Source organism: Kryptolebias marmoratus, linkage group LG24 (genome assembly GCF_001649575.2).
Source record: "Kryptolebias marmoratus isolate JLee-2015 linkage group LG24, ASM164957v2, whole genome shotgun sequence".
NCBI classification, from domain to species: domain Eukaryota; kingdom Metazoa; phylum Chordata; class Actinopteri; order Cyprinodontiformes; family Rivulidae; genus Kryptolebias; species Kryptolebias marmoratus.
Window position 1 is genome coordinate 2693843 of NC_051453.1, and position 20240 is coordinate 2714082.

The 20240-nt window shown below is 37.4% G+C and overlaps 5 protein-coding genes across 7 annotated transcripts in view; 1 reads left to right on the top strand and 4 right to left on the bottom strand.

Moving 5' to 3' along the window:
- LOC108238457 (contactin-associated protein-like 4) overlaps positions 1 to 718 on the bottom strand; it is an 80481-nt gene extending 79763 nt beyond the window's left edge. Inside the window, exon 1 of the mRNA XM_017420568.3 lies at positions 660 to 718. The gene's annotated coding sequence lies outside the window, so the exon portion shown is untranslated. The remainder of the gene's footprint in view (positions 1 to 659) is intronic.
- A 2994-nt stretch (positions 719 to 3712) lies between these two features.
- On the bottom strand, positions 3713 to 6152 carry ncbp2 (nuclear cap binding protein subunit 2). The gene is made up of 5 exons (XM_017420403.3): positions 5988 to 6152; positions 5367 to 5453; positions 5002 to 5096; positions 4735 to 4873; positions 3713 to 4293 (listed from the first exon to the last, which is right to left on the bottom strand). The coding sequence occupies exons 1-5, from the start codon at positions 6060 to 6062 to the stop codon at positions 4195 to 4197; spliced, it is 495 nt and encodes a 164-aa protein (XP_017275892.1). The 5' UTR covers positions 6063 to 6152; the 3' UTR covers positions 3713 to 4194.
- Positions 6153 to 6928: 776 nt separating this feature from the next.
- Positions 6929 to 8502, bottom strand: fkbp2 (FKBP prolyl isomerase 2). 2 transcript variants are annotated; one of them, XM_017420409.3, is made up of 3 exons: positions 8390 to 8502; positions 7843 to 8280; positions 6929 to 7352 (listed from the first exon to the last, which is right to left on the bottom strand). In XM_017420409.3, the coding sequence occupies exons 1-2, from the start codon at positions 8466 to 8468 to the stop codon at positions 7853 to 7855; spliced, it is 507 nt and encodes a 168-aa protein (XP_017275898.2). In that variant the 5' UTR covers positions 8469 to 8502; the 3' UTR covers positions 6929 to 7352; positions 7843 to 7852. The 2 variants fall into 2 exon arrangements, with proteins under 2 accessions (XP_017275898.2, XP_017275897.2); XM_017420408.3 differs by having other exon boundaries at positions 7843 to 8283; positions 8390 to 8499.
- Positions 8503 to 9202: 700 nt separating this feature from the next.
- Positions 9203 to 10309, top strand: si:ch211-162e15.3 (NCBP2 antisense 2 (head to head)). Of its 2 annotated transcripts, none has more exons than XM_017420571.3 (2): positions 9203 to 9338; positions 9451 to 10309. In XM_017420571.3, exon 2 carries the CDS (start codon positions 9490 to 9492, stop codon positions 9793 to 9795), a length of 306 nt encoding a protein of 101 aa, XP_017276060.1. In that variant the 5' UTR covers positions 9203 to 9338; positions 9451 to 9489; the 3' UTR covers positions 9796 to 10309. The 2 variants fall into 2 exon arrangements, with proteins under 2 accessions (XP_017276060.1, XP_017276059.1); XM_017420570.3 differs by having other exon boundaries at positions 9219 to 9347.
- A 456-nt stretch (positions 10310 to 10765) lies between these two features.
- Positions 10766 to 18801, bottom strand: meltf (melanotransferrin). The gene is made up of 16 exons (XM_017420569.3): positions 18506 to 18801; positions 17687 to 17841; positions 17243 to 17342; positions 16193 to 16375; positions 15345 to 15501; positions 15095 to 15162; positions 14811 to 14995; positions 14473 to 14638; positions 14196 to 14347; positions 13990 to 14086; positions 13711 to 13905; positions 12888 to 13041; positions 12448 to 12515; positions 12185 to 12372; positions 11726 to 11918; positions 10766 to 11644 (listed from the first exon to the last, which is right to left on the bottom strand). Exons 1-16 carry the CDS (start codon positions 18552 to 18554, stop codon positions 11583 to 11585), a joined length of 2172 nt encoding a protein of 723 aa, XP_017276058.1. The 5' UTR covers positions 18555 to 18801; the 3' UTR covers positions 10766 to 11582.
- Positions 18802 to 20240: the final 1439 nt, after the last annotated feature.

The window sequence follows — 20240 nt, forward strand, 5'->3', positions numbered from 1 at the left end:
AAAAAAAAAAAGCATTCCTGGGAAAACAAATACTTTCTCCGTTCCAGTGATTTCTACATTTTTTAGTGATGGGAGGCTTGTAAATGTTTACTCAGAGATAGAAATTGGGGTCATGAATGGTGTTTACCTGCTGCTTGCATTCGGGAGCCAGAGACAGTTGTGATGCTACTGGGAGTAAGAAAGTGAATCAATCATAGAAAGTAAATGGACTGTGTAAAATTCAAACTGACTGAAAAATTCTCCTTTAATTATAACTGTGTTCAATTAGCCTGAACATTATTACTAAAGGGACCGACAGTCTGCGGTTCAAGCAAGAGGAGCTCAAGTATGACAGTTGTTTCTGCACGTAATTCCACTTAGAGCAGCACAAAGGAACCAGGGAAAAGACATTTTCAAACTTAAGCTTGACAGTAAGTCTACTGCTATTAAACAGAACTCTGCCAAAGAAAATCAAAGGTTTTACAAGCAGAAACGTCTTAAAGCTCCATCCTGATAAGTGTTTCATTCAACTGACATTAATCTTTAGTGCATGAGCGAGAGAAACATGTATTGTGGCGATGTTTGAGCACCAGGAATGAGGTAAAGTTCTCCTAAAAGCTGCAGGGTATTGAGAGTGTTGTGGAGCATGATATTAGAAGCAACATTTATCACTGAAATACCTTCAAGCTGTAACAACCTGCGAGCATCGCTGGTCCAGCAGAAATGACAGACAGGGTTTCTCAGCTGGAACAACACAGAGAAAATGATAGTGAGGTCTCAAAGCTTCCGCAAACTATTAATAAATACTGTTATTAGTATTAAAAAAGTACCTAAAAACTTCTAGAAGACCTGGGCAAATTAAAAACTTAATATTTTGTTAAACCACCTTTAACTTTGATTAGACAACCTGTTTTAATGAGTACATTTCTTTTCATCCGGAGGACATTTTTACCCCAAGACTTTGTGAAAATGATGGGAATGTTTTAGGTAAATTGTTTTTGCCCGCTCAAGTCTGTGAGTGTGTGTTCATTTGTCTGTACTGTTAGCAAAATATCCCTCGAACCAAGGCATACATTTTATTAAAACTTTGGCATTCAAGGTAAATGCAACAGCAAAGTAATCAGCAAACACAAAACTGGCTATAACTCAAGTCAGTTTTACAGATAATGAGCTAAAATGTGGTATAATAGGATTATAGGTTCTGTAGTACATCTAAAGTGTCCTCCAAATTCAAGATGGCCACCACAGCTAATCAAGCTTAGCCTACACAACAATGGCTATACCTCTGAATTTTACAGACATTGTGCTAAATTTGATGTGGCAGCAGCTGACAGTCAATCCCAACACATTCCAACCCCATCATTTCTCCGTCTGAAACTCAGTGGGCGATATGGACTGCTAGGCCTTCCTTTTATTTGCTCAGTAATTTTCATGCTTTATTTGTTTAGCTAGGTGCCTTTTTGAGACTGAATGACTAACAGGTCAGCGTTTGGTGGACTGGACTGAAAATGAGTAAAAAGGCAGCCGGTGTCTAAAGATAAACTGTATAAAACAATCAAAAAACCCAAACAATTAGGGTATTTGTATTACAGCTTGCAGATTTTAAGTTTAACTGCTTTGATCTTAATCCAAATTTAGTTTTTTCTCTTCAGATGTGGTGTCATTTTCTTCTGTTGTGCTCCAGAACAAAATGAGGTGAATTTGAGTTGCCTGTTTATCCATGAAGCACCTTTTATCACAGATTAATGACCGTGTTATCGCCCACTCTAGGGCCAACACTGAGACCTGTTAGTCTTCATTGTTATGTGGGGAGATTTTCTCACTGCATCGTTTGTTACAAGCTTCTGACAGACTGCCTGATTTGTTTTTTAAACATGACTAAGAAGGGGATTTGAAGGTGTTTCTCTCCATATTTCAGTGCTTGTTAGCATAATGTCTCATTAATTCTGGATTTGGCTTTGGGTCTGTCTAATTCTCACTTGACCCCATTTGAACTGTTTGTAGCTGACTGATAATAGCTAATGTAAATCTGCACTAACTATATCATGTAGAGCACATTTGGTGGCTCAGTCAGCTCCATATTTTAGTCCTGAGCATAAAAATTGAAAAATCCTCAGGCTCACAATAAACACACACCATCTGGATACGGAGAGCTCCTATGGATCATAAACAGGTTTTCCACAGTATGAAGGACACATTTAAATCCTTTTACAGTACTTTAAGCAGTTGAATCTCGAGCTGCTTCAGCTTGTCGATCCACCTGCATTATATAATAAAGAAGGCTGACATCAGAGATTACAGCTGTGCAGAGGAGACCAACGGCGGTCTATAAACACAGAACACCCATATCTTTAAATCTGTGTTACTCTTCAAGTTTAGTTTATTCACCCTTTGACAAAAAAAGATTTATACACAAGCAATAAAGTTTTCTTTTTGGCTACAACTGGAGTGGCAAAACGTGGTTATAGCTTTGAAAATTATTTCAATTATTTGTTTTAAGTAGCCCAATTAAAATTGTTCAAACCATTTGAATATTTTGTTTTGAAATAATTCATCTCATAGAAAGAAACCTCTACATAAATGTTACTGGATTAAGGTGAACCAACTATTTCATCTTTATCAGTTCTTTTTTGCAAAATGATTTGTTTTTTGCATCCTTCCTTTATTATTATTATTCTTATGTTAGAAAACAGAGCAACTTGCTGCATCAAATGCCAAACAAGTGCACTGCAGAAAACGGTGCATAAAGAAACGTTGCAGCTTTATCCTGATGGAGACAACATGCTTTGTCCTTCCCAAGCCTTAGATTGTTTTATTCTGCACCGACAGGTTAGGTTCAAGCACATACAGCATTTTGTACTTTCGTTCTGTTTGTGTTGTGTTCCAGGTAAGAAGTTACTTGGTCATAAGCGTCACTGATTCAGAAACAAAAATATAATTGTTTCAAAGTTTCGATCCGACCCAGGTTTAAACAAAAGATTGAATTACTGCTTTCCAAGCCAGAATTTTTTGGTCCAGAACAGTGTTTATAGTGAAGTAGTGAGCGACGATCTCTAATCTAATTATGTTTTATTTCACTGAGAGCCAGACTGGTTACTCTGATTATTCCAAGGAACTCCACCTCCTCTCCTGCCATCTTGTGTTCAGTTTTAAAATGCGCTTCAGAGAACAGGACTCCAAAAACATAATCTGTTCACTGCTGCACTGATTTCATGAATTATGTCTCTGAACACAAGAAAAAAAAAAGTTCACTTTAGTATTCTCCTCTGCTCCAAACTTCACCTCAGCATCATCACTGCTCATTAAAACCGACATCTTCTTTACAAAGAACAGAGCCCTGAACAATTATCCAGCAGAATGAGAACTGAGTTGAAAACAGAGACATATAACTAAACAAATCCTAACATAAAGGAAAAATGTGCAGATAAATAAACCCCAATGGCTTCAATAAATTAGCTATACACCAAACAAGCGATTTTGTGGCTTAATTTCTAGGCTTAACACTTTAAGCCTTAAAAATCAAAATCGACAATTCACAACAGGAGATTAGACAAGTAAACTGTCTACAGACATCAGCTTTATGACTCAAACATGATAATAAAGGTCTCACGGAGAAAAATGCTATTTATGGAGAAAGCTGTGCCAAAAAAATTCAGTTTCTTGCTGCTGTTGTTAAAGTGTGAACGTGTCCCACCCCTAATTTGAAATAGACAAAAACAATCTCTAGTCAAAATATCTAAAATAAAAAAAAAAGAACATTTTATTAGGGAAAAAATGCATACATCATCTGTGACAATCTTTCATTCAAGTAAACCAATTAAAATAAACTCAGTGTTTCTAATAATTCCTATTTGAAATACACAGAAAGACTCAATGAAATTATTAATCAGCATGTGTTTTTAGGAGTTTATTGTCAAACCCCCCAAAAAGGAAAGAATTATATTTATGTGTTTTAAATTTTTCCAGCCTGTGCTACGATGGACAAGATCTTAAATCAGAGAACCGTGAACAGAGCCCACTTTGGCTGTTCTTATTGTATTTTGGTGACTGTGTCCAAGTTGTCCATCTTGAGTTTTCATATCCAGTGGTCCTCTGGTCCACGGTGTTTTTTCCCTTCCCTTTTTTAAGAGTCTGGTAGGATGTTGTAGCTTGTTGGTATTTTCCAATTCAGAACAAACACTCTGCAGTCCAAGCAGACTGCTGGAGGAACCGAGTCTAAAAAGAATTGCGTCCTTCTGTGGTTCGATGTTGCTGAGCCAGCTTACCGTAGCCACCTCTGGCTGGGTCGTAGTCCTGCCTGTACTCATCTCTCACCTACACAAGAAAGACGGAGCACCACAAGTAGCAATAAGTACACATCAGCTACACGTACACATAAACATAAAGGAAAAGTAAAACAGACTGAGTGTTGTTTAAATATGGCAACGGATATGTGTCTTAACAGGCTCGTTTTCAAGTGTTAGAATTGGTTGTAAAGACAGACTAAAAACTACTAAATTATCAAGTTAAATATCTCTAAAACTACAGTTCAGCTTTCTAATGACAATACAACTAGAAAAACACATTTTCAGTTTGACACAAGCAGGAAGCATTGGATTAGATCAGCATTTCTTTTTTTTCCCTTACATTGTTTGAAAAAAATAAATATATATGCGTCATGACATTTTGTACTCAATAGGAATGGGAAAAAGTTTAATGTCGGGGGTTATTTATTTATTTTTTTATTCACAGCTGAATGAATACCACAATTCTCACCTGTCCTCCAGATTTGCCGCGACCGTACTGCCTGCCCTCCTTGAAGCCCGCGTCCCAGTCTGTCCTGATGATACGGTCGTCCAGCCGTGTACCATTAACGAAGCGCATGGCGTTTTCCGCGTCCAATCGTGTGTAATATCTGGAGCAGCAGCTCAGGCGTGCCACACACACTTTGCAATCAAGTTCATATTATTACAAAGTAAACTGGATCCTTACTAGCCAGGCTAATGGCTTTTTCTAGTTTGAGTCATGTATTTAAAAGGATACTCAACAAAGCAGAATCCACAGGCAGTCTTCTTAACTTTATCCAGGCCAATGATGATGCGCTTGACGTCGCCACATTTAGCAAACAGCTCGTGTACCTGTTAACAAGTTAAAGAAATGCATTCACAAAATATTTTTAAAGATTTCCAACATATCTTAATGGCAACACAAACCAATAAAAAGTCTGTATCTGGCTGTAAATAATGAACTCAAAGTTATGACATGCTCAAAAAGGTCTTTGTGGAGAAGTCATAGAACATAAAAATATACATTTTTTTTTTATTTCTGTCACCTTACCATGAAATAATAACAAGTGAACTCAACTCAACCCAATGAAGCTGGTGCTGGATTTTAAGTAAAGCTCTTACCTGCTCCTCTGTGGTGTAAAAGGACAGGTTCCCGACATACAAAGTGTTGCTCTGCTTTAGTAGCTTCTCTTGTTCATATCGGTTACCCTGAAACAAAAGTAGCATAAAGAAGTGAGTAAAAGCTGTTCATAGGAACCCGATATACTCAGATATTCCCACCACAACCAACAAGAAGACAGCATTTTATAAAAGAAGTTGAGTTAATCTTGTTTTAGGTCTTGTTTTTACACACAAATCTAATAATTATTTGATAAGAGTAAAATAACAACATTACTTTACATCAGCTGAATCCAAATTACTTTAAGCTTAAAAGTTGAAACGATGGAAACTAATAATTATAACAAACAATCTGGTGTATTTAAAGCAGTTGAGCTAGCCGTGATGTTTCTCCGACCAACAATTTCAACAAATATCCGGTATCTTTAAATACTTGCAATTAATTTCTCTGTAACTGTGAAAAAAATAAAAAGCATAGGTATGGGGCTATTTAAAAACTCAGGCATAGCATGTAGCTTCAAAACTAATTCAATCAAAGCCTGAACCGTTTGATGCTAACGTTTGTTACCAGTTTTAGCAACATAAACCTTCACATTACAGTCAAAGAGCTTTCTACTCACTGACCTTAAAATGCTGATCTCTGTACTGACTGATCTCGGTGTAAGAATCACTATTCAAAGCGTTTAGTTTAGCAGACATTGTGGATAAGATTTACAAAAAAGTCGCAGCCAGAGCGCGGACAGGTTCCGGTTGAGCGCTTCCGGTTTGTCCGTCTGATAAATGGCTCCGGGTGGAAAAAGTCAACTACTACGAGTTGTCTTCTTCTTTTTCTTCTTTTTTAATTTTTATTGGCGGTTGGCAAACAACGAATTTGGTGCATTACCGCCACCTACTGGTACACCACGAGTTTTCTTGACAGCGCCGCCTGTTGGTATCCGATTCGGTTAGTCGTTCACTAATCTTTCTTTCTTTCTTTTTATTGCATGTTGCAACAAAACAATCAAAAAAAAAAAAATAACAAAAACAATTTATATATAATAGTGTGAATACGAATGTTTCAAATTAAACAGAAATACCCTAAAACGATTGCACAAAATCTGATGTGTGAAGAAACTGAAAATCACATGACATGCTTCACTGCAGTCAGCCACAACCCGGTGTTTGAGTGTGTGGAGCCTCGCTATTGGCTGCTGACCACACTACTCCCACACTTCGACAGTTTTAAGTTAAGTTACTATGTCAAATTATTGGTCAATACGTTTGCATATAATACAAGATTATTTAGATTTAATTTTGGTAATGAAACAAAGCAAGACATATAAGTTGTAAAATGTTCTTGGTTTGTCTTATGACTGTATTAACAAGTATTTTAGTTAAGCTTAAACTTCCTTTATTTATATATGTGTTACCATAATGCCACATACCCTGCTCAATTTACTAAAAATACTTTAAAAATGTTATTTATTTATTTTAATTAAGCAATCAGTTGACAGGTCATATTAAAAGACCAAAGTTACAAACAAATGACCTGAAAATCAAGCTACAAAAATAACCACCACAAGAACTTCAAAGGTAACCACAAGATCATCATTTTATTGTCGTATTTCAAATACTACAAGTAAAAAAAATCATTATCACAATCTGCACCGTTTCACTTTTGACTAACTGAATGTAAAATATTTATCACAAAATGAATGTCAGCATGTGAATGAACCTTTAAAACGGGCATGGTGTCATGATTGGACCTGGAAAACAAGTAATCTGAACTGAGCCACTGAACGTTAAATGTCCTTGTGTTTAGCAGGGACAAACCATCAGTTGTTCTATCGTAATAGACAAAGTTCAAAACATCAGATCATCGTAGGCAACGCCAGTCAGAAGAGAACAGAGGCTCTGCTGAGCGGAGACGACTCTACTCCCAGATTCTGCTTGAACTCTTGGTAAAAACGTCAGATGGGCTCTGTTTGACGCAGCAACACCTCTTGGAACCTGAAAGATAAAAAAACAAAACTAAATTAAATCAGAAAACATGAAAATGTTTAGGTTTGGTTTGTGAGGTAGCTTCAAAGATGAGGACCTAACAGTGTCAATAATGTGTTAGACACCAAAAAAAAAAAAAAAAAACACCAAATGAAACAAACAAATGGTGACTCGGTGTACGCCACCCCTCACAAAACTGCCAATCCAGTTTCTCAGGTTGATAAAATATCAAAATTGTGACGAGTGGATGAGTCTGGAGAAAAAAGGACTCATGCAGAAAACACAAAAGGTTTTATTTTCATTGCATGCATATAAAACAAGTTACTTTAATAAAACAAATATGGTATTCAGTATAAGTGTTGTTGGGTTGCTGCACAACTTCAGGGAACATTCAGGTGGTGTTTGAAAGAAACTATAAAAAGAAAAAGTCTGTGCTGTTATATTTAGAGTTTTGAACGAGAGGAAATAATCCTCTGGTCGCATATTTGTAAAAACTTACTTTCCTCTCGTCAAAGCTCAGCCTTCCTCTCGATGCTCAGCAGCTCCACCTCGAAGATGAGGGTGGCTCCTCCGGGGATCTTCGGGGGAGCTCCCCGGTCTCCGTAGCCCAGCTCAGAGGGGATGACCAGCTTCCTCTTCTCGCCCTCACACATGCCCAGCAGGCCCTGGTCCCAGCCTTTAATCACCTGCCCGGTTCCCAGGGTGAAGGTGAACGGTCTGTCCCGGGAGATGCTGCTGTCGAACTCGGTGCCGTCCTCCAGCTTGCCGGTGTAGTGCATGTTCAGCACGTCCCCTTTGCGGGACTTCATGGGACAGTTGTCCACCCGCTTCTTGATGCCGATCTGGAGCTTCTTCTTCTCCCCTCCGCTCACCGCCGCCGGGCCCAGAGACAGAACCGCCACGGCAACCAGCAGGAAGAGCCGCATGACTTCAGGGTCTGCTGGCGGAAAGATAAAGACAAAAGTCTGGGATTTAGTTCAGCGATCTGAACGAAAATGCAATTTTTTTGAAAATGAAGAAGGAAATGGAGCTGGAAAAATCGTTACCGATGACTAATGAGCAAACAAAACAAACGGATGTAGCTAACCGGGTGGTGTTACCTCCTAAAGAGTCCGGAGAAAACATCTGAAACAACCCAAAAAGCGTGGATTGATCGGAAACCTTGGTCATATGACTTAAGAATTAAATAAAAACCTTGTTATATGTTTGACACAAGGAAGAGTGGTTAAAATGAAATTTAAAAAAAGAAAAAAGTTAACAAATTTAGGTATTTTGGGGATGTGGTGTGAAGAGAATACATAAATACATAATTTAACTGAGGCACAGATGACAAGTCCTGCAAGAAACATTTATAAAACATTGAGGTCAGCTATAGGTTACAAACCTAAATTTGTTTATTTAGGCTGGAAAACAACTCCACACAATATACTAACAGGATAAGAAAAAATCTGGTTAGATTGAAAAATAAACTCATTTCAATTGAGTGAATAGATTTGTCTCAATGAATGTGGCAATGTAATTTCTGATTAAAAATAAAAAAAAACATTAATAATAATAGACTCAGTTTTACTGTTTCAATAAGTTTTAATCCACCATGTTTGAATCCTCACATTAAAACTGATTTTGATATAAATGTGAAGGGGGGGGAAATCATTCTTTCATTTTTAACCACTTACAAATGTGCAAAAGTTTAAATATGTAATCATGCTAGGAACTGGACTTCATCTTTTAACATACAGTTGGAAGGTACAGAAATAATAAAAAAAATATTTGCAAAAAGATTTTCTGTTTACATTTGAATGATAGAATAAATTGTAGCATCATAGATTCACTTTTTCCCTTGTGTGATTTTAAAAATAATTTAATAAAATGCGATTTTAAGTAAATCCAGCAGGGGACGGTAGAGAAACTCCATAGAAACCAACCGGCGGAAATATTCAACGAAGAAGAACCTTCTCTTGATGACATTTACAGCGGTCGTTTGGCTCACCTGAAGTAAGCTCTGTATGTTTATTTATATTGATATACACATTTATTTACATATAAGCATAGCAACAGTAGATACATATATGTACATAAATTATTAACAACAGTTCTCTCGTTACAGGACAGAACCGGAAACCCTCGTCGGACACCGGTGGACAAAATGCTCTCTCGCATGCTAGCTTACTTTGTCAACAACCTCCATGTCGTCGAGAAGCTGGCCGAGTCTCGTCCGATCCGCAGGGCGGCCCAGATCACAGCTTACGCCATCACCAAGGCTCAGATCGCCGGCCGGGACACCTCGGAGCGGGTCCTGCGGTCCCAGACCCTGCGGCAGGTCCGGGAAGAGGCCGGCAAAGTCCCCGGTGACATGCAGGAGGTGAGCGGCCGCCTCCGGAGAGTCCGGGAGACGTTTGTGAAGGAGGTGAAGGAGGGATGGAAGGATGGCTCCAGGCAGATCAAGAAATAAGGAGGACTGGATGATTGTGGAGGTGCAGCTTCAAGTTTGGGACAAATTGATGCAAGAAGAACCTTCCTGGATGGACAGTGTATTAAACAGCCTTAAACGGCGGTGGTTGGAAATAATGTGGACAAGTCGTTTTTATGATGTGGTCTGAGATATAAACTCACTGTTTTTTTATTTCTCAGAGAACATTTATGGAAAATTAGACGACTGGTGTGGATAAACTGAGTGCACTTTTTTATTTCTAGATTTGCTAAACCTTTTAAACACCTCGGATCCCCTCCAGGAACTGTTTTCACAATATTCAGTAATAAAAAATCTACCTTTTCTGTTAACCTATTCCATTGTGAAATACTGTAAGTATGTCATGACACCAGTCTTACCAACAAGCTTGCTCCTGTAAAATACATTTTATTTGTACAAATATACACGTTTGAAAATTTATGACGTGTGTGTGTATATAAAGTATGAATTCACCTGCCTTCAGTGTATAAATAAATAGTCTAAATTTCAAATATCACTTTAAGTTTAGTTGGTTTATGGACTCTGTGTAACAAACAGACAAACAAACTGTCTTGAATTTATAAAACTTGTGTTTGCAGCCTAACATCATGTCATGCTCCAAGCTTAACAATGGAGAAAAAGAAATAAGCGAAGAAACTTTTCATATTTTATATGTAGCGTTGTTAAGTTGACATGAGTTTTTGTCCATCTGATCCTTTAGTCCATGAAAACACCAGCAGATTTTTGAATTTGCAAGTATGTTTTTAAGAAATTCTTGCTTTTTTTATCAATAGAATAAAAAATTACAAAAACAACTTAATGCTGTAGAGAAACATGGGTGGATGGGAACACCAGAGTCTAACAATAAAAACATTCAGCCATACAATTAATTTGACACACAGGATACAGGAAAGGAAATGTTTGTAGAAAACTAATATCAACAGTATGAATAATAAAGATTAGCTTAATAAAATGTGTTTTGCATTACAGGTTTATTTAATTCAGACAAGTACAGACGGTCAGCAATTTAAGCAGTAATACTTATGCAGACACACTGGTCTGGCAACTAAATATTAGTCACATTTATTAATTTCACATAGAAATACATCTCTACCAGAAGGAAGAGAAGGCATCATTATCTGACAGCATGAGTCAGTACATATACACTGATATGGCACCTGAGCTTCATATAAAAATAAATCTCTCAACAAGACAGGAAAACACATCAATCAACACTTTTAAACGAAATGGTATCAAGCAGCAGAATGATGAGAACAGCTTAGCTTGAGTGAGGAAGTTTTTTGTTTTTTCTGAAGTGAGTTGTTTTGGTCAGAAGACATGAGATAACTAGTTTTTAACAAATATTGCATTTCAGCTGAATTCACCCCTTTTTTACAGTCATACTAACAACTAAGGCAGTGGTGCACAAGAAATGTAACAGGTGGCAGCATACACACTGATATGGCAGCTCACCTTCCGTAAACAAAGTGGCAACAACACCTTCCATCTTTATCACACCGGTTAAAATTTAGCTAACTCAAGTCTCTGCCAAAGTACATGTTGTTTTATTTGCTTTGAGAGCAGCACTGTTTAAATAAAAAGGTAGCTCCAGCATGATGTCATCAGTCACTTTACTGGATGTGTGAGTCAACTAGACAGCAATCAGGTAAAACTTCAGCATTTATGTGTCAATAAAACAATAAGAGAAGAATAAGACATGTCGGTCAGTGAAGGGAAACAGGAATTAAAGAGCTAAAATTAATAGGAAAAAAGTGGTGTCACTTCTTTAACTAGATGTTGGCCAGAATCGTGCTCATCAGGGCCATCAGCAGCAGCCACACAGATGAGACCACTGCAAGTAAAATAAAATAAAAAGTCAGATGTCAGCATATTATTGAGTGTTACTTTAAGTGAGCTGAAGAGCTTCCATTACCTGCACTCGATGAGTTGCAGTCCATGTCAACCAGTGAGTTCATGTAGCCCTGACCCAGCCACTCCTCGTAGGTCTTTTTGTCACCAACTCCCACCATCCGAAGAGTGGAATCTTTAAAAATGAGGTCTGTGCCAGTGTAGTCCTTAGAGTCAAACATCTTGAAATCAGAACCTGTATCACTCCCAAAATATGCCTGCAGATAAAAAAATAAAGAGGAACCAGGAATCACCAGGATGACCAACAGAAGTAAGTTCTATTTTAGAGATTATGTCTGATTTCCTCTTATCAAACCTGTAAAACAAAAGTTAAAATTCATTCATAGCTCATCTGTCTGAAATGCTTAATAGAAGTTACTAATGAATCCCTCAGCATCAGATCACTGAGAACAATAATCCCACATCTCTGATTAGTTTCTCACTCATTCTTGTACATATCAAAGTTGCTTATAAATAGTCTCACCTGTGCATGATCCAGGAGCCCATAGATGGCATGGATGTTGGTGTCTGGTCGGACCATTACAGCGTGAGAAGGCACTCTGGCCAAGTTACAGTATCTGTACTGGGACACTTCAGCTTTAGTGTTCTGGGCACACAGCAGCTGGAAATCTTTGGACTTAAGGTTTACAGCCCAGGATTCAGATGAATGACCTGAACAAGGACAATCTGTTAATTCCCAGATTTAGGAGGCATGTAAAAAGAAATCTTGGAGGAAAACCATCTTACCATCAGTGTTTTGGAAGACGGTGGAATGCTTGACAAAAGCAACGTCTCCATCGCCACTGGCCAAACACCTGAATGAACAACAAAAAAGAGTAAATTTGTGACAGGAGAGGAGATTTTTGTCAGCTTTTGGTATTATTTGATTCATTTTGTCCTAATGTAGAGTTACATGACTTGGTTTCACTTCCAAAGCTTAAATAAATATAATTCATGCTCAGTTTAATCATCAGTACAGAGAATGCATCAGCGAAATGGTCTGCACTCCTATCTGTGATTCTTTCACTATCTTCCTCTCCATAAACGATCACTGAGGTTTATAGATGTTGTAATGTAAGAACCAGGCTAAGCACCGAATAAAAACCTGGTGACAGATCAAGGAGGTGAATGAGCAGAACGAGGTTCCTTTTGGCATCCCGACAATTGAATGGGAGTATTTTTAGTACCTGAAGGCTCCATTGTATCCATCATACAGGTCCTTTCCTTTCTCACATTTATCCTGTCCCTTGCTGTCTCCCACACACAGATCACACAGGTTGCCAGGGAAACTGGGTTGATTGGCGCCGGGTACACAGCTCTGTTTGAAGAATCCTCCCACCGCTTAACGTCGTGAAAGACAAAAAAAGACAAAGTCGGAGCCTGAAGGGCAGCTCAAGATGAGGAAAGTGGTCACTCCAAGGATTTTACAGTTCTGAGATCAGTGACAGAAATACGTGGTAACACTTTTGATTCTGAATGAGCTTCAAGTAGGAAAATAAATAACCAAAATTTTCTTAGTCTAGTAAAGTATTGTGTGGTGTCTGTCAGTATGTGAAATGAAAGAAGATCTACACAAAAGACTAACAAAGGGGAAAAAATGCAGATTTAATCTAAACTAATGCCGAATATTGTCTCTTATAGTGTTTACTTTAAATAGATATATGATCAGAAAGACAATTAAATTTTACTGATTCAAAGAGTTCAAAGTTTAGGATAGGAAAAAACTTTTTTAGTAGAAGTTCACTAAAAAAAACAATTTTAGTAAAACATTATTATCCAATTTTTTGAATAGTTGTTTTTTTACATTTTTGTGTGTATATTTTTAATTCTTTTGAAAAAATTGATTATTTGAAAAACAAATTTTCCAATTTTGTACATTTTAAAATCATTTATTTGAAAGAGCATAAAGCTAAAAAGTCTAATAATGCATTTTAAAACTGGTCTCATGAATTTACATGCACACTTGAAGTCAAACCTCTGTGACACACACTCACACACACTCACACCAACCTTGGGGAATTTCACAGCCCTCAGGGCGGATCAGTCCTCTCTCTATCAGAATTGATGCCGGAACGTTCCAGCCAGCCGTGCGACCATATCCAGTATGACAGGAACGAAGGCCACGCAGGTCGTCAAGGTTACGGATGTCAGTGCTGCTCTTTTTCACCACTGCGACCGCATAGTATGAGGAACCTTCACGGTCATCTAGAAAGGAAATACAATTTGGGATTGTATTGCCTCTAAACAGACTGGAAACCCACATTTGTTTGCACACCTGTTTGTTTTTACCTGTGTAGCTCTCAGCAGCAGCAGGAACTAAGCCATAGTCTTTGCCTGCTGTGTAGATATAGCCTCCATCCAGGGTAATTGCATCAGCCTCATTGTCCTACGCAACAGTCAAATCAAGTAAAAAAATGAGAACAGCTACAAAAATATAATTACATCTATTTTCTATGAGGCCATGCATGTTTATATGTTTAAACAGCATGTGTTACCTTAATTCTCTTCATGCAGTCAGTCAAAGAGTCTCCGTGTACACAGGCAATACGGGGAGTAAGGTTTTTACTTTGAAAGGCCACACTCATGTCAGCACACTTTTGCTGCTCATTGCTCGCCAACACACACCAGCGTAAAACACTGGGAATATCTGTTATAAAGACGGAGTCATGAAGTTAGTCACATTTAACTGGGCTCTTCAAATGTTTAACATATTTAAATGTAGGAGTTCAAAATTCTTTAGACAGACATGTTTAGTTTTAAATGAGCATTCACCTGCAGGTTTACAGTCCATGGCTCTCATGACATTATAATAGTTGCTGCTCATCCACATCTTTGGGTCGTCTGACTCAGACTTCTCAAACTTGGTGGTTAAGTCGGAGAAAAGAAGACTTCCTCCGCCATATTCCGCAGAAGAGAACATGTTGAAGCCAGACTTTTCCTGAAAGCAAGAGGCTACTCTTAAAATATGCATCACAGGAAGAACTAGTGAGGATGTCTTATCACACCTGCAGAGTGAAGACTTTTACACCTAAAGCTTTACCAGGATCTGCTGCTTAGTGAATGCACAGCCCTTCTGTCTGAGGGTCTTGACACATAGAATTTGCACATACCAGACCTTCATTCAGCATGTTGAAGACCACAGAGGGTGTGATGCCACTGCCAACAACAACACCACGAAATGGGACACGAACAAGATGGCACCTTCTCCACTGAGAGACAGGAGCTCTGGTGCCATCACGACACAACAGCTCAAAGTTCAATGAGTTCAGGCTCTGAGCCCAAGGTGGGCCACGACCTGAGGATAAAAACAACGGGTCCAGCTGTGACTACAACTGAATGAATAATTTACTAGTTATTTTATTTACTAAAGAAGCTATTATGAGTGAGATGTCACCATCAGTGTTTTCCTCGACAGTTGTGTGTTTGATGAAAGCCACCTCTCCTGCATCTTCGGCCAAACACCTATGAAGAGCAAAGCCAAAAATAAAAATTTAAATGCACATTTGCACAATTTCAACTCAGCAAAGTGCTTTTATTCCTTTGTGAAGAAAGGACATTTATGCTAAATTGTCTGCTTTGTGTAAAATAAAGCCAAACATAACACAACATGGAACAACATGATTCATCTTTCATGTAAACGTTACCTGAAGGCTCCTTCGTAGCTGTAGTACATCTCATTGTTGCTCATCTCACATTTGTGCTGTCCCTTGCCATCTCCTTTGCACAGCTCGCACAGAGACGCAGGGTCACCCTCCTGGTTAGCTCCAGGGATACAGCTCGCACTGAAGAAATCTGCAACACCTGATTCAGAACAAACTTTTATCATTATGTATGTTACGTAAATGCTAAACATGTATAAAGTAAAAATACACACTTGCTAAAGTAGTGGCATTTTATCTTCCACAAGATAGTTTTGTAACTCTGTCTGAAAACTTTGCATGAAAGAAATGTGCACAGGGTGATGTGAGCCAGATCTTAACTCAATATCTCAGCTTCAGTTAATGTTCCACAATCCTCTCCACAAATTCAGTTTAACTGTCAAAATAAGACTAAATAAGCTGTCATAACAAGAAAATCATAATTATTCTTATCTGCTGATGGAAAAACAAGTAAACATTACAATCTTATCTAATTTACAATTCTCCATTTTTACTTAATGTTAATCTTATAAAACATGTTCAACTCGTTAATGTGGTTTAATGGTTTTTATTACCTTTTCCAATCATTTTATAGTTGTTATATTTCTTTAGAAAAAAGGTATTTAAAAATGTTTTTGCCCTTCAAACTAAACTTATTGTGCATAGTTTTATTTTCTTTGAATTTTATATTTTTGTGCAGCATTCAACAAAAATGTTGAACACTTATAATGAAATGAAGCAGTGAGGCAGATGAGGGACAAATGGAGACAGCAGTGTTATTTAACACTTTTAAAACAGGAAACATTAATGGCTTTTTATCCCTAAATGAATCATGTTGCCATTATTTCTCCTACCCTGTGGAATATTACAGCCCATCACAGACATGTAGCCCTGATCTATGAGGTAACCTAAAGGCATCATCCAGCCGGCGGTTCGGCCTTTCCCCGTGTGGCAGCTCTTCTTTCCAGACAGGTTGTGAATATTGATGCCAGAGTTTGCTTTCTTCACAACAGCAACTGCATAGTAGGAGCTAGTATCTGTTGGAAAAAACACAAATAAAACAAAAACAAAATAAAAAGCACATAATCAAACACTGCCTTACAGTATAAAGTACCTCTGGTTCTGCACTCTTATCATCAGGGAATGAAAACTATCTGGAAGATCAATGTCCAGCTTCCAACTCCAGTTAAGAAATGTTCCACTTGTGGACAGTGATAATAGTCAAGGTAACGTGTCATAACTAAGAAAGTGCTTGCCTCCACTTTTTCCATCTTATCTATAATTAACTAGGTCATCACAATCTACAAAATCCATTATCTTTTCTGATAAAAAATAAAAGCCCTACATGATGTAGTAAAGTTATCATACAGTATCTACAATAATTATTCAGCACATAAGATCACATAAAAGCTTCAATAGACAAAAAATAATTTAATTACTTTTCTTGAATTTTACCATCCTCAGATTATCTTTACAACGTGAAGAAATTCTTTTTTGGGGAAAACAAAAAGATAACGGGTTCAGAGCGATGTTTCTTAATTTATTAAAGTGTATAAAAGGGATTCTATATTGTTATTTTGTTTGAAAAACAGCTGTATATCAGGTTAGCTACTGAAACAAAGTCATTCACTGCTAGCATCTTTCAACCCATGAGCTAAACAAAAGAAAAAGAAAAAGGAATGTAAAATGAAATCAAATAAATCTAATCAAAATTAACCTCGCGCTCCAGCTGTTTTAGGAAATGGAAGTTTAAATTTTCCTAAAATAAGGTAAGATCTTGAATCACAGTGATTCTGATTTCTCGCAGGTAGTTTTTTGAGCCATGCTGATGATTATAATAAATGGGAAACAAGCATTTAAATCTTATCAGCTAATATCACAGAGAGTCAAATGTCGAGTCTCACCTCCAGCCTTCGATTCACTCGCAGCCATCTTGAAGTTGGTGCTTTTTGCTGTTTTGTAGATGTCTGTGGCAGACATGGACAAGGCATCCACTTCATTTTTCTGTAGAGACACAAAGTAATATAGAAATCATCTTACATTTTTTTGGGGGGATATACAGACTCATGATATATAAAAAAATAATTAAATAAAAAGGAACATATATTTTAGGAAAGTGTTGCTCAACCACTAATCAAAGTAAAACATTGCAGCTGTTTATTTCAATTACTTTTTGTGATAAAGAACAAATATTTACTAAACTACAAAAAATTTTAAAGTTAAATGACATTTTCAACATGCTTCAACTTTTACAACAAGTCAGATATTTTAGTTTAGAAAATAACAGTAAAAAATTCAAACTGAAGATGGCAAAGGTTTATTTAAAGTCCATGTTATTCAGATCCCACCTGCAGTTTCTGAATGCAGCCCTCGGATGTCGGGCCCTGAACGCAGCTGAGGTGCGGCCGGATGGAGACCTCAGAAAAAGCCTGTGACATGGCCTGACATTTCTTCTGCTCGGGATCTGAGATGGTGCACCATCTGATGGAGCTCTGGCAAAACACTGAGAAATGTGTTTCATTTGTGTGTGTGTAATTAGACAAGCTCTGAAACAATTATTTGTGACAATGTCTACAGGTGGTCTGCAGCTCATGTTGTGAAAATTTGTGTTCAAAGATGTCATCGGGAAAATATCTGAAATATTTCAGGATAGCTCCACATGTGGGAAAATGGCTTCTCTTCAAACTGTTCATGTTCAGACACATTTTTCCCCCACATGGGGGGTGCGGGTTAGGATGCAAAGGTGAGATTGCAAGAAAAAAAGAAAAAACAAAAATAGGAAAAAACTGAACTTTTGATATAAATTTGGTAAAACTTGCCATTTTTCTCTATCAAACCATTTTTTTCCTGGTATGTTTTATCTTTTTTTAATCTTTTGATCAGAACTCTTGACTGTATCATTATTATTGCAATGAATTGTCCTTGTTCTTTTACTCATCTTTTAAAATATCTAGTTTACTTAATTCTCTTAAAAACGCAAACTGAATTTATATTTACTTGTAAATATTTTCTGTTGAAGCAATGGCTGTAAATTCAAAGATTTCTCAAGTAATTCACAGAATATTTACACAAACCAAGTGGCTGAACTAACAAGGATGTAAAAAAAACCAAACCCCTTAGACAATTTTTGTTTTTACATTATTTTCGGTTTAAGAAGTAATTCTTACCAGTGTGCAGCATTAGCAGGAGAGCGCCCACTGTTTTCCATGTGGCCATGGCCTCAGCCTTGCTTCCTGTCACTATAAGATAAAACTAACTTTCCGTTCCTCTTTATATGACGACTCCTGTCCCAAAGTCCAGATTGTCTCCAAACGTACAGTTTAAAGTCCTCGTGTGAAGCCCATACAAAGCTGTTATTTAACTAATTTACAACTCCCCTACGAAATGACATTCAGGGAGTTTATTAGGCTCAGTGTAGAGTTTATGAAGTGTGTCTGCCTGCTTCCCCTGGTCTAACACGTCTCTGCTGCTGCTGCCTGGCTGCAGGCCAAAACCTGGACAGACGGGCTTTTTATAGTCCAGACTCAAGCGTTGCTTTTCCCATATGTTTCTCCTCCACCCGTGTGGTGCTTTTCCACTGATGTGCAACAGGAAAAGAAAGAGTCCAGCCAACATAGTGGTGAAGTTGGTGCCTGACTCACTGCTCTGGCTGCTGAGACGAAAAACTCAGAGACAAGGAGTCTGTTTACCTGCTTACATGATCAACTTCAACCTCTTCTCGAACCACAAAGCATGAGATTTTAAGCTGCAGAAAGCTTGAACACAGTATATGTACTCTCTTGCAGTACATATTAGAATTTGCTTAAAAAATAATTATTTTTCCTGAATCATCATGTTTATATTTCTTGTTTTGTTTGAGCAATGATGAATTAAATTGATCATGTGTGAAATACAGTTATCTTTATCAAATTTTATAGCAGTCTCACAGTTTTTGGTATAATAATTTTGTGGACTGGTATACCTATTAAGTAAAAGTCAAAATGAGAGATAAAAATGACAAAGAAATATAACTGCTTCAATATCCTTTGCATTCACAGGAGACATTTTCGGCAGGATAAGGATGATAATCAAACCAAACTGTCACCACTGTGTTATTTCCTGTCAGCATCTAACATCAGCTGATCTGAGGACCTGCTGATTCTCAAAAAATAAAACTTTTGAGCTGCATTTTAATTATGTTAGCAAATAGCTTAGATCTGCCTTTTTTTTTCCTTTTTATGGAAATGTTGGCACATCAGCTGACTATCTCACACTGAACCATTTTCATTGGTCACGTACAGCAGGTTCTGCATGGCACACATGTGGACAATATAACCATTAAAAAGATTTTTTAATTAGGATGTTTAAAGACTAGTTTTATTTTAATAGTTTTTTTCTCCTTATAGGTGGAATTTGAAAATGTGCTGTATTTTAAGACATTTTATGAGTCACTAGATGACTGTAATGTAGTCATTTACTCTGACTAGATTACAGCAGAATATTTAATGATTACTACTGGATTATGGGCGAGTACACTCAATGAACCAAAGGAGAGTGACAAATGAACCTTGGACAGGATATAAAGACAAAGATTCAAAGCTTTTGCAGAAATTTGCGCTGAGTGCAGAAAAACTTTGGTGAAGGAAAGAATAATAAAGATCACAATGACCTTTCTTTAATTTGGTTTTACATCCTATCACTCTGGTCTTTACTTTAGTTTTATTTTTTTTAAAACTCTATAAAATAAAAAAGAACAAATCTCATGGAAATATCTTTGACTTTCTCTGTCCATGTTTAGGTAAAATGAACAATGCAACTGTTTGGCAAAAACTTGGAAGATCATCCATCCATCCATGCATCCATCCATGCATCCATCCATCCACCCATCCACCCATCCAACAATCCAACAATCCATGCATCCAT